The following is a 13,099-nucleotide window of genomic DNA, read 5'->3' as shown; positions in this document are numbered from 1 at the left end:
ATCTAAAACATGCAGGACAGGGGCCCACGAGGACCAGGATTGAGAAACACTGATATAACGTACTCCGATTGGTCCTCGACACTCATCCTACTTCTTGTTCTCCAGCTTCTCCACAGACGACGATGACGATCCAGAAGACTTTGGCACCAGTGGCAGGGTCTCTAGCTGGCAGGGTGGTCCTGCCCTGCCGCTTCTCCATCATATCAGCATTTCCCATTAGCCCCACCCCCACACACACCCTCACGCCACCTCCCAACCCGAGTGCTGACAAGCAGGTCCGGATCAAGTGGGTGAAGCTGAATGGGTCAGAAGAGGAGACGGTACTGGTAGCCCAGGGAGGCGAGGTGAAGGTGGGGCAGAGCTTCAGTGGCCGGGTGTCGGTGCCCGCCCACCCGCTGTCGGTTGGGGATGCGTCCCTGACCCTCATGATGCTCAGGGCCAGTGATGGCGGCTTGTACCGCTGCGAGGTGATGCATGAGATGGAGGATGTCCAGGACACGGTCAGCCTCGGCGTCTCCGGTGAGGAAAACTGCGTCACACATCGGCGACATTTGGTGAAATTTTGTGAAATCATGTAGTTTCTGAAGTTTATGATCCGGTCCAGTAAGTTTATAATGTCAGAAACTTTTTTCTTGTAAACATGCAATTTTATGAGGTCTTACTTTTTCGGGGGCAGTTTACAGTGGTGGACAGTAACGGAGTAAATTTACTTGAGTACTGTACTTAAGTACATATCCAGAGGATTTGTACTTTACTTGAGTATTAGATTTCTTTGGTACTTATTACTCTTACTTGAATACATTTCCAAGACAAATATTTTTACTTTTACTCGAGTAAATTTCTAGGAAGGCTGAAAAGTACTCGTTACTTTCAGGTCTGCTCTTTTTTCTTCTTCCCTAAAATCCTATTGCACACAAGCTGTTTTTGCGGAAATACGTCAAGCCTCCTCAAAACGATACCGCCAAAGTAGCCTGCGTTTGTCAAGACAGAGCCGCAACAATGGCTATGCCTGCGTCAGGAGAAGAAAGACAATCCGCTGAGTCGTCTGAGTCGGATAATGAGCCGGACTCGGCGCAGGGACTTTCACAAAATCCTTTTTGTGGTTTTATATAACATTGTGGTTCTAAAAGCAGCACATCAGTGCAGCTGGTTTCAAAGAGTTAATTCTCAGAAACAAGAGTTAAAAGGTCCTTAAATTAATTTAGAAAAAATATAGTAATTTACTGATGTGGAAAATAAGAAATTTACTCTTACTCTTACTCTTACTTTTACTTAAAGTAAATTTAAAAGCATTTACTTTTGGATACTTAAGTACCTTTAAAAGCAAGTACTTTTCTACTCTTAGTAATATTTTGACTGAGCTACTTTTACTTGTAACTGAGTAAATTTTGACCAGTAGTATTTGTACTCTTACTCAAGTACTGGAGTCGAGTACTCTGTCCACCTCTGGCAGTTTATAAAGTACTAGACTTCAGTTGTGATGCTCATGTCAACGCTGTCATCCAGCTCAAAAGCCTGAAAACATCTAGACAGAAGAAAGTCCAGTTGTCTTTAACTCTTTGAGAAATGCCGCTAACGCGCCATCATGCTAGGTCAGTTAGCTCAACTTCGATCTTGCTCTGTTGATTTTGTCTTTCCTGGCATGAAAGAGGAAATTCTATGAAGTCAACCTGAGGTCTGACTCGAATACAGCTGATCATAAACAAATTCTGGTCCAGCAGCAAACTTGCGGTGAACTTTCTTGTCCAACAGAAAACACCCTCGTTTGGCTTTTCTTGGTTTCCTTCAGGACTTCCTCATCAAGTTCACCTGTTTGGCGTTTGAACCGAACTTTAAGTGCCGATTCACTTTGAAACCAACATCTTCTCAGCTGGGATCAGGTTTCATTCTCTTAGAAACAAAGACTTTCACTGTGAGAGTCACAAAACTCTTCCTTTCATGGCGTCCTACAGCACTGCCGGGATCTCTTCCCCCACCAGGACCGATCCTCCAGACCTGATGATACCAGACAGTGATGTGTGTTTCTCTGTTTGTCTGGAAGGATCCTGTTTCTGTTTAATCTGCCGTCATTAGAAACCTCTGAGACGTTCACTCATCAGGCCGATGACATGGATGAAAACCATTTCTTCCTCATCCTTTCATAACCACAGACATCCTGGAGTTAACAGCTTTTTCTTCGCAAACGTTGTTTTCTGTCTGGCAAGATCCAGGTCCAGCCAGATCCAGGTTCTGATGTTCAAACATTCCTTTAGGAAACTTTATGAAAGTGGGAAATAAAGGCCATTTTCTTTGTATTTTACAAACATTTATTTATTACATTTTTATTTATTATTTCTTGAAAAATGTTCAACTGTTTGGGAATTTTATTTATATTTTTGTAGATTATTTTCCAGATTTCTTTTTTGGAAAGTTGTTCATGTTTGATAATCTTCGAGAACACTAAAAAAAATAGCCAAATTTGAATAAAATGTTTTTAAAAATATTAGTTTCCACAAAAATAAAAATATTCCACACAATTTTGTGTTAGCTAATATTTTTCATACTTGTGCTGTTTACCTGCATGTTTACTTGTAGAAGGCTGTAAAGGCCATGGTGGGTGTGTGTTCTGATCGTTGCTGGTGTGTCCAGGTGTGGTGTTCCACTACAGATCTGACAGCAGTCGCTACTCTCTGACCTTCCCGGAAGCCGTGGAAACGTGTCGCTCCATCGATGCCTCCATCGCCACACCCGAACAGCTTAACGCTGCTTTTGAGGATGGTTTGGACCAGTGTGATGCCGGCTGGCTCGCAGACCAGTCCGCCAGGTACCTTCCTTCAACGGGGGTGCTGTCTGCGGTGATCTGTGTGTTGAAGTTCTCTGTGATAATGTTAATTATTAATTGATATTGATTAAAATTAATTAAATGACTAAAAGCTGGAATACAGACCAATGAGCACGTTAGAGCCACGCCGACACATTTGCTTGGCGCGTAAATTGGATGAACAGCCTCACTTTTTAAAAATGTATTTATTTATTGCCTGCATTTAGTGGGAATGTGCAGGTTTGATTCAGACACTTTACTGGAATTGGTGAGAAAATATATGTTTGATCTGGAGAAAAGCACCAAAAACTTAAATGTTGGCATTCTAGCGCCACCTAGAGGCCCGTCAAGGTAATTATCGTGTTGAAATCTGATTCTGAGAACTAGGTTTCTCTCCTGAAACTTCAATTCAGACTGGATTTTGGGAAGTCTTTGACGACTTCTCCACGATTTTACTGTTGACATGAAAGCTTCTGAGCAGGAAGTAGAGATGCTGCTGTCCTGAATGTTTCCAGATACCCGATCAAAACGCCCAGGCCGGGCTGCTCAGGTGACCTTGTGAACCGTCCAGGCGTGAGAACGTACGGCATCCGCGACCCAACGGAGAAGTACGACGTGTACTGCTTCGTAGATGAGCTGCATGGTAAATTTACCAGGAAATAAAAAATGAGAAAATGAGACATCCACAGTTTATTTTTGTGTTCTTCACCAGCTCTGTTGGTCTCCTCCGTCTGCAGGTGAGGTCTTCTACTCCACCTCCCTCAGTGACAGGCTCACCTGGCAGCAGGCGAGGGGGGAGTGTGAGAAGCACGACGCTGTGTTGGCGTCACCCGGTCAGTTGTTCGCGGCTTGGAGGGCCGGGCTAAACCGCTGCGACTACGGCTGGCTATCCGACGGTAGTGTCCGCTACCCGGTCACCGTTGCTCGACTTCAGTGTGGGGGCGGCCTGCTGGGAGTCCGAACGCTCTACAAGTATCAGAACCAAACTGGCTTCCCGGAGCCCACAGACCAGCATGGAGCCTACTGCTTCAAAGGTAAGAAATGAACCCGAACCAACACAGAGACTTCAGGTTGGTGGAGCTGCAGGTCCGACTGCTGCTTCTTCTTTTACTGTTTCTGTTACTGTTGTTGCTTGGACCTCATTGGCAGTGGTGGACAGTAACGGAGTAAATACTTGAGTACTGTACTTAAGTACATATCCAGAGGATTTGTACTTTACTTGAGTATTAGATTTCTTTGGTACTTATTACTCTTACTTGAATACATTTCCAAGACAAATATTTTTACTTTTACTCAAGTAAATTTCTAGGAAAAGTACTCGTTACTTTCAGGTCTGCTCTTTTTTCTTCTTCCCTAAAATCCTATTGGACACAAGCTGTTTTTGTCAAAGGAGGAGACCTATCACAGTGCACGCTCTCCACTGGGATGTACGTAAAGCGGAAATACGTCAAGCCTCCTCAAAACGATACCGCCAAAGTAGCCTGCGTTTGTCAAGACATAGCCGCAACAATGGCTACGCCTGCGTCAGGAGAAGAAAGACAATCCGCTGAGTCGTCTGAGTCTGATAATGAGCCGGACTCGGAGCAGGGACTTTCACAAAATCCTTGGCCGTATCTTAACTCAATGTTTGAGTTCGACCGAGTAAAAAACGAGGGCACAGACAAACCACAGACATTTATTTTCAAATGTTTATTATGTCTGCCGAAGCAGAACTACCTCTCTTCTTTGAAATGTACTTTTACTCTTACTTTTACTTAAAGTAAATTTAAAAGCATTTACTTTTGGATACTTAAGTACCTTTTTAAAAGCAAGTACTTTTCTACTCTTACTCAAGTAATATTTTGACTGAGCTACTTTTACTTGTAACGGAGTAAATTTTGACCAGTAGTATTTGTACTCTTACTCAAGTACTGGGGTCGAGTACTCTGTCCACCTCTGCTCCTTGGTCAGATCCTCTGAACCAAATGTTCAATAGAAAGGTGCAGAGATGATCCTTCACAGGAACGTGTCCTACCAACCCTTCCTTTACTACTACCACTCCTCCTTTGCTCATACCACTCCTCCTTGACTACTACTCCTCCGTTACTCCTACCACCCCTCTTTCACTCCTACTACTCCTCCGTTACTCCCACCACTCATCTTTTACTCCTATCACTCCTCTCTTCCTTGTCACTCCTTCATTTTATGGTCCAGTAATTCTGATTATTGACGATAACAATCTTTTTGCTTCATCCTTAAGTCCTCTGTCTGGGATGTTTTTGGGTTCATATTCCAGTAGTTGTTTTTTGGGAAGCTCAGCGTTTCCAGCAGATACTTAAGCACAACTTCTAAACTATAGAATGTATAAGAAAGACATGGACCTGGACCTGAACCGACTGTCAGTGATGTCACCCAGAGGTTCTGAAAAGTGCTTTTGAAGTCAAGTTTTGTAACATCTCGTCATGAAGGTCTGTTAGTCTAAAAATGGTGAAACTGGTGGAAGTCTGGACGTTGGTTGGAACATGCCCATCTCACCGCAAGTTAACTATATTTAGCTTAGTTCATAACCCAGTTCCAAGATTTCAGCCAGTCTTTATCTGTCAGATAGATGTCCCATTTGTCTCTAGAATACTGGTCTATAGAGGAGTTCATTACTTTAAAAACCAATGTGCAGCAATTATTTATTCTCTAAATCTATTGCTGAGGTATTTCCCTCTTGGCATTGTGTTAACACTCCTGCATCGGCTTTCATAGAGGTCTGCACTCTTGCTGATGATCAGTTCATAATGGCTGCAACTATTAGTGCCTATGGAAGCACAAAGGGGTACTTATGATTACCCACATGCTTTTATTTTCTTTTTGGCTTCACTTTTGTTAAACAAATAATGGCACAAATAGTCTGCAGTCACTTAAACAAAGTGGGAAGACGTGCCAACAGAGATGCATAAGAAAGAGGAAACTGTTTTCAGCCTCAAACAACAGAAGAATCAACTCCTGCTGCCTGTTTATGGAGGAGGAGGTCTTTTATGAGGGGAAAACCCAGCACATGCACTCTGACATGGATCGAAGTGGGACAGGTCCCTAATGCATCCCAGCTGGACTCGGCCCAAACAACACAGACACAGACGTGAAGGAGAGGAGGCTGTCTCCTGGCGTAAGAGGGCGACAGCATCGCCAGGCCCGGCGTTGATGCTTCACACATGACAAACATACCGTCACATGTCAATTCCTGCAGATGTGAGCTCATGTTCAGCAGAGCGACGGACCCCAGTTCAGCTGCAGCTCGCCAAAAACATGACATCATCTCTGGGCAGGGTCGCCTTCATGAGTCTGCAAGCACTGAACACCTTTGGTATGTGTGCTGCTGGAAAAACAAGTCAAAACACCAAAGAACAAATGGTGTACCCTGGTATTACTGCAGTAAACTCTGCACAACTACCACAAGACCTCAGACTGCGTTCACCATCTAAAATGTGTTAAAACTGCTGTGTGGAGGTTGAAGAGGTGCAAAAGTTAGTATCATCGCTTTTATTCCTGCAGTTTTTCAGTAAAGTTATAAAAATCAAGTACAACCCGTACATGACAAGATGTTTTTTTTCATCATATTTTTATTTATTTAACTAAAATAAAGCCCCCAAAAAATCATGTTGACAATCCTTAGTTCTCCTCACTGCTTCTGTAGAGTTTAGGAACTGCAGCCAGGAGCTGCTGATCACCATCATTGACCTGATCACCATCATTGACCTGATCACCATCATTGACCTGATCATCATCACGTACATGATGAACTCACCAGATAGAAACTAGTTAGTTAATTTACTTAACAAATACTTCTTTGGACAGCATCACACTTTCAGGCACTATTCCTCCAGCCATCTGCATACAACCATCATGTTGGGTATTTCATGCAGATTTTCAGGTCCACATCTCGCCATGGTAACCATGTCTGTGAGTCTAAGTGTCGCTCCGCCCCTCTACTTCTGATTGATGTAGAATGAGCGAACTTCAAACCAGGATTGGCATCACAATGAAGGTCACAATGAGCAAAAGAAGACCAAAGACCAAAACCAAAACATTTTTCTGTTTTTTTCACAGGCTCAGATTTAGGGAGGATGAAATCATCACATTCAGGATTACGGGGGAGGGGAGAGTCCTAAAAATTAATTCAACTTAAACTGCAGTTGCTTGAAGAGTATCAGCAGGTCCAAGTCTGGTGACGTATTTAAAGTTGACAGACGTTCTTCCCACCAGGGCCGGTTCATACACTGGTTTATTTTAATCTTTTTCAAATATTGTAATTCACAGTCCCTCCTTTTTTTTAAAACTTCCAAAGTTGCACAATAAAAGAATAATGATGTGAGGAAAACCGTCAGACGAACCATGATCAACAGTGTCAGTTGGACGCTCCTCAATGAGGCATCGAACTCCACAAGTTCTGCTTAATAGGGATGGGCGGTATGGACTAAAAAATGTATCACGATAATTTCTGGCATTTATCCCGATAACAATAAAAATGACGATAAAAAAAATACCAATTCAACTCCACCTTTGTTACTATAAATCTATCACCACATTCAGTCTTTGGAGCCCCCAAAACACTGCTCTAAATGATACTAAATACTACTAAACGTCATCAATGGGAATTTTTCTTTCTTTCTTTCTTTCTTTCTTTCTTTCTTTCTTTCTTTCTTTCTTTCTTTCTTTCTTTCTTTCTTTCTTTCTTTCTTTCTTTCTTTCTTTCTTTCTTTCTTTCTTTCTTTCTTTCTTTCTTTCTTTCTTTCTTTCTTTCTTTCTTTCTTTCAGGCTCATTTCCTTCCTTCCTTCCTTCCTCCTGTTCTCTCCTTCCTTCCTTCCTTCCTTCCTTCCTTCCTTCCTTCCTTCCTTCCTTCCTTCCTTCCTTCCTTCCTTCCTTATTTCCTTCCTTCCTTTTTCTCTTCCTTCCTCCTGCTCTCTCCTTCCTTCTTCCCTTCCTCTTTTCTCCCTTCCTTCCTTCCTTCCTTCCTTCCTTCCTTCCTTCCTTCCTTCCTTCCTTCCTTCCTTCCTTCCTTCCTTCCTTCACGTACATTGTGCATGGATTTAACACAGAACCATAAATCAGCTTTACACAAAAACATCATCAACAGGAATTTATCATTTTTACCGCGAGATGACAAATTCTTACCGTGGGGAATTTTTTTGACGGTATATCGTGAACGGTAAAATATCGCCCATTCCTACTGCTTAACAACAACTGTGTTCTTGAAAAAGTGAAAAATTAAGCAGATACAGTATAAAAGCAGCACAGACAGAAGAAGAGAGGCCAGAGGAACTCAACCACCTTTGCCTCCCGTCCATCCCTCCATTCATAAATGCTTCTGACCCGTAGGAATGGAGAGATGGCGGTTTCCCCGTCTATTGAGGCTTCATGTCAGTGACCTTCAAACTCTACCCGTTGCTCCCAGGACACTGACTACATGAGCTCAGCTCCCAGATGTTCACAAAGGAGAGCATTGTGGGTAAATTTAGGAGCCGTTGTTTTCTCGTTGGGTATAGCTGCATGTTCCATCGTACTGAGATATAAATCTTCTCAGGCTGTTTTAATGAGGGTTTTACAACACAGCCCTTGTGGGCAGTTCAGCATCACTGTGAAGGAAACTGGGACGAAGAGCAAACACGGTCTGTCTGTAGTAATTTCTTTGTTCAGATTTTTAGTCGTGTCTTTTAAACAGAGTTTCTTCTGGCTCCGTCCAGCACCAGTGGGTGTTGTTTTTCTGATGGCAATCTCCACGTTTAATTCTTGGAAGTTGACTTCATGTTACCAAAGACCGAAGCTGCCACTTCTCCTTTTATAGAATTGCTCACAGCAGATAACACAGTTTTCTTTCTAATGACTCAGCACTGAACGGCCACACTGATTTCATTCTGTAAACATGACTTCCTGCAAATCTCATTCATTTGACCAGACTCCAACAGACCTCCATGTCCCTGGGACGGATGGGGGGAGGGAGGGAGGGAGGGATTTATGTTTGATTGAAGGATTGATGGATGGATGTATGAGTGATAAACGGATGGACAGACAGATGGGTCTATATCCAGTAGGGGTGTAACAATATATCGTGCCACGAAATTTCGCGATACAAAAACGTCACAATACGTGTCGTGGAGGTGACAAAGTGTATCGCGATATTGGGTTATTAATATTGACTCCGGGTCGTGAGTAGGATAAACACGCGGGCAACTTCTGCTGAGTTCCAGTGTACTTTAATGTCCCTCAACAGTGTAGGATTTTAGAACATCAACACAGAACCTAGTGCTGTATCACTCCGCCGATTCTAAAATATATTAACAACTACAGATAAACTGACTAGTGTCATTATAGTCCCTGATTTACTTCAGAATATAAAGAATATATTTATAAAATAATGAACCCTGAATTACCAAAATAACCTTAACAAAAATAAATCTCCTCTTACACTTATAAGGTGAGCATGAATCAATCTTTTTTATGATGTAAAATTGTATGTATTTATTTACTTTTATTTATTTATTTAATTGTAGTTGTTAAATTAGAAAGAAAAAAAGTCAAATCATACCTGAGAGAAACTATTCAGTTTGTGGCAAAATATTTGTACTTGTATGAAACTGAAGATGCATAATGCAAACCTGACATTTACTTTTAGTTCAGTTTGTGGAAAATGGTTGGCCTGGCTCTCTCTTTAAAACTTAAACAGTTATAAAGAATTACAAACTGTAACAATAGTGCAAACACACAGCATTGTTTTGTATTTTGTGTCTTTCAAATAAAAGACAATTTTTTCCAGTTATATGTTCCTCATTCAAGGTTGTTAAAAAAAAAATACTGCTAATAATAATATAATAATATCGTATCGTTATCGTGACCTCAATATCGTACCGTATCGTGAGATTAGTGTATCGTTACACCCCTAATATCCAGTAAAATGCCATTGAGAGCTTTTTCTCTCTTGCAGCCAAACTACCAGAACCGACCACCACCGGCCCCCCGGTGACTTCAGCAGTGTACACAACTGGCTCGTTCCCCCATGACGGTCCAACATTTTCACTTCATGGAGCTGAACTTCAGACCAAAACTGCAAAGCCGTCTGTATTTTCCCCAACAGAGAGCACTCCCACAGCCCACTACCCCCCCCACACCACAACCTCGGCCATCCCCAGCACCACCTTTGAATTCGATGTCCGAGATTTCGACTCCAACTTGGTCATGGCGGTACCGGGTAGAGGAGATTCTGTGATGCTCTTACCCCTCCCTCCATTACCGAAACCAGGCAAGCTGCCCCCACAACTGGACATCTCCGAGAGTAGCGAGCCCGGAGACCAGGTGGTGTCAGGTCAGGTCGAGAGCAGCGGCAGCGGGGAGGGAGGCAGCACCGATGACAGTCCTACGGGGCTTGAAGTCGTATCTAGACCAACCTTGTCGCTGGAGATCACCACAGGAATGGAGACTTCATCGCTGGAACCGTTGCAGAGACGTTCACCGCTTCCAGGGATCCTCGCATCACAACCAGAGATCTCCACCCAAGCGCCCGGCCTCCCATCAGCCACCACAGCTCTCGGGCAACAACCTGCACTGGTTCTCAAAGAAGAAGTTGCCCCTAGAGCTACGTCAGAGTTGGATGTCGAGGGGTCGTTGGCGGGAGGAGACTCATCAGACAGCAGTCCGGTCCATGTCATCCTCATCGACGTGCACAGCATAAACAAGTCTGGTGAGTCTTGCAGCAACATTTCGGGGTTCAATTACTTCTTGTTTTGATACATTTTTCCATTTTAATTTGTTCCCCTCTTTAACACGCTGACTGTTGGCTATTATTTGACGTTTTTAACTACTTTTTATTTTATCTGTTCACCTTGACTGGTATCATTCTTGTCAGCACAACCTCAGCTGTCTGAATTCACACTTATTTTTTCATTTTGACAAACTGCATTAACACATTGGACCTAAAATCACAGAAAAACTTAACATCCAATAGTAAAAACTTGTGAAAATGACAGCCAAGTTTAATGAACTGTTTTATAAGGTACTTTTGCTAAAAGGGGCAGCACAGTCACCTGCATAACCTGATCTTGCTGGAGGAGGTGGAGCTCATATTTCTTTATATATACAGTATATATATATATATATATATATATATATATATATATATATATATATATATATATATCCTGATTTTTTTTCCCCTTTTTCATCACCCCCAGTGCTCCTACCTAAGTGACAGTCCCATTGCTCAGGAGCTCATATATTTTTCAGATCCGACTGTACTGAAACAGTAATGTGGTATGGCTGCCGTGTGCATCTCCCCTCGCTTCGATCCTTCAGGATTCCTCCCGGTTACCTCAGCCGTTGTCCTGCTCTCTCATTGGCCGAAGCTTCAAAAGAAATTCACCTGAAGGCTCCAGATATTTGGCTTTTTAAATATCTGTCATTCATTGACATCTGCTGTGCAATGCATCAGTGAGTCTTTGACGAGTCTTTCAGTTAAGGACCTAGTCCCGACTCCTGACCATCAGCCAGTTCACTGTTTACACATCTGCTTTGCACCTGGAAACTTGGGCCTTAAATGTTTAGACACAAAGTGATTGGTGAGGTGTAACAATGATGATTGGAGTAAATACACCTCTGTATTGTAACGTTCACTCAGTGTGGTAGACAATTACATAGAAACAGGATGTCTTCTGAGACCCTGATGCTCATATTGAAGCTACTTTCTGCTTTGGTTTGTAACTGGATCTGACAAAACAACAGTAGAAGCTTGTGGAGATGACTCCAAGAAATGGTTACGTTCACCTCAACGAAACAAGGGACATGATTAAAGTTGGATGTCAGCGTTCAGTTTTCTCTAGAGTACTTGTGGGAGGGTGTTCGGGGCTACCGTCTGGGACTCTTGGTGGTCTGCTGTGGCTGATTTACTTCTGTTGCTGAAGGAAATGGTTAATGCTTTGAAACTTTTGTGTTTGAGCGCTGAGAAAAAAAAAAAAAAAAAAACTCTCTCTCTCTCGCTGTCAGTTTTCTGCAGAGCCAGATGTGGAAATGGTGAATTAGTCATCTGTTATGTAGCTACGGATGCTGTAAACATGCCACAGCATCTGTAGCTGGGAAAGCAGCAGAAAGTCACAGAGCAACAAATACAGCTTTTTCACACTCAGAAGCCGCTGAAATGATGGAGTGGAGTCCTCTGTTGTCTCCAGTTGCTATGGGGGCAGGAAAAAGTATGTGAATCCCTGGAGAATTAGGTGCTTTCTGCAGTAGATGTTCACAGTTCTGTCAAAACAATCAAGTGAACCCAAAGAGCAAATTGAAAACAGCCGCCCATCATTCTTCCTCTCCTATTCAATTCAATTCAATATACTATATTGTCCCACTTGGGGAAATTTGTCTTGGACTCGACAGCTGAGCCACAAATACCTTGACGGCTACAGTGACAAAACAATACATCACTGGGCACACCATTTCAGCAACAATGAAACACACATGCACTAATGGAGCATGGATCTATCTGGGGTCACAGGGATCTGCTGGAGTCAGCTGAGGAGCAGACCTGGACAGGTTTCCAATGGCAGGACAATGTACGTTGGGAGCCACCTACTGAACCCATGCTAGCGCAGGGTAACATGCAAACTCCACGCTGAAAGACTCCAGCAGGGATTTGGACCAGGAACCTTCTAGCTGTCAGCCAACCAGCAAGCACTTGTCATCAGCTCGAGAATATTGTGTGTGTCTGTGATTGTGGCTTACACTCAAATCAGATCATTTCATGGCAAATTAATGCAGAAAACCTCTTTAATTCCAAAGGAGTTGACATATTTCATCTAGCTGGTATGTGTCTTAGAAAACCCCTCGGATCAACCGCAGTCATGGAAATATCTGCTTTCTTTTCCTGTTTTCATCTGGATAACTTGTGTTACCAGCAGACGGATGACTGTCATCTGGATTCCCTCCAAGCAGCAGGCAGCGGGTCTGAAGGCCACAGCCTCTGGATTATACGCTCAGGTTTTTTTTTTTAAATTAAGTTATTTAGGAGGTGTAAATGCAAAGCAGTGAGCACTTTAATTTGGAAACACAAAAATGCTAAATCTGCTCCAACACAGGCGGAAGGGGTAGGGGTGGTGGGAGGTGTCCAGTTTACACATGTTGAATAAATTCAACATGTGTGTTTCCATTAGTCAGGATTGTGGGTAATCCCACCAGACAAGAACCTCCGTCCCTTCAGTGTCTCCATGATACCGTAGCGCCACACAAGAACCGCTGACTGAACCAGTAACACAGCCGACCACAAGGTGGTGCTAATGTTCATATGTTCAGTTTGC

At 42.9% G+C, this 13,099-nt stretch overlaps 1 protein-coding gene across 3 annotated transcripts in view; it reads left to right on the top strand.

Annotated features, from left to right (window-relative positions):
• Positions 1 to 13,099, top strand: part of LOC133455166 (versican core protein-like) — a 39,363-nt gene that overhangs the window by 6,146 nt on the left and 20,118 nt on the right. For all 3 annotated transcript variants that reach the window (XM_061734072.1, XM_061734071.1, XM_061734070.1), the window contains exons 3-7: positions 106 to 519; positions 2,629 to 2,803; positions 3,316 to 3,443; positions 3,538 to 3,834; positions 9,748 to 10,500. In XM_061734072.1, the coding sequence (XP_061590056.1) occupies positions 106 to 519; positions 2,629 to 2,803; positions 3,316 to 3,443; positions 3,538 to 3,834; positions 9,748 to 10,500 (1,767 nt within the window). The remainder of the gene's footprint in view (positions 1 to 105; positions 520 to 2,628; positions 2,804 to 3,315; positions 3,444 to 3,537; positions 3,835 to 9,747; positions 10,501 to 13,099) is intronic.

Source organism: Cololabis saira, chromosome 11 (assembly GCF_033807715.1).
Source record: "Cololabis saira isolate AMF1-May2022 chromosome 11, fColSai1.1, whole genome shotgun sequence".
NCBI classification, from domain to species: Eukaryota; Metazoa; Chordata; class Actinopteri; order Beloniformes; family Belonidae; genus Cololabis; species Cololabis saira.
Note: the sequence above shows the minus strand (reverse complement) of the source record. Positions and strands in the feature narration are given on the sequence as shown.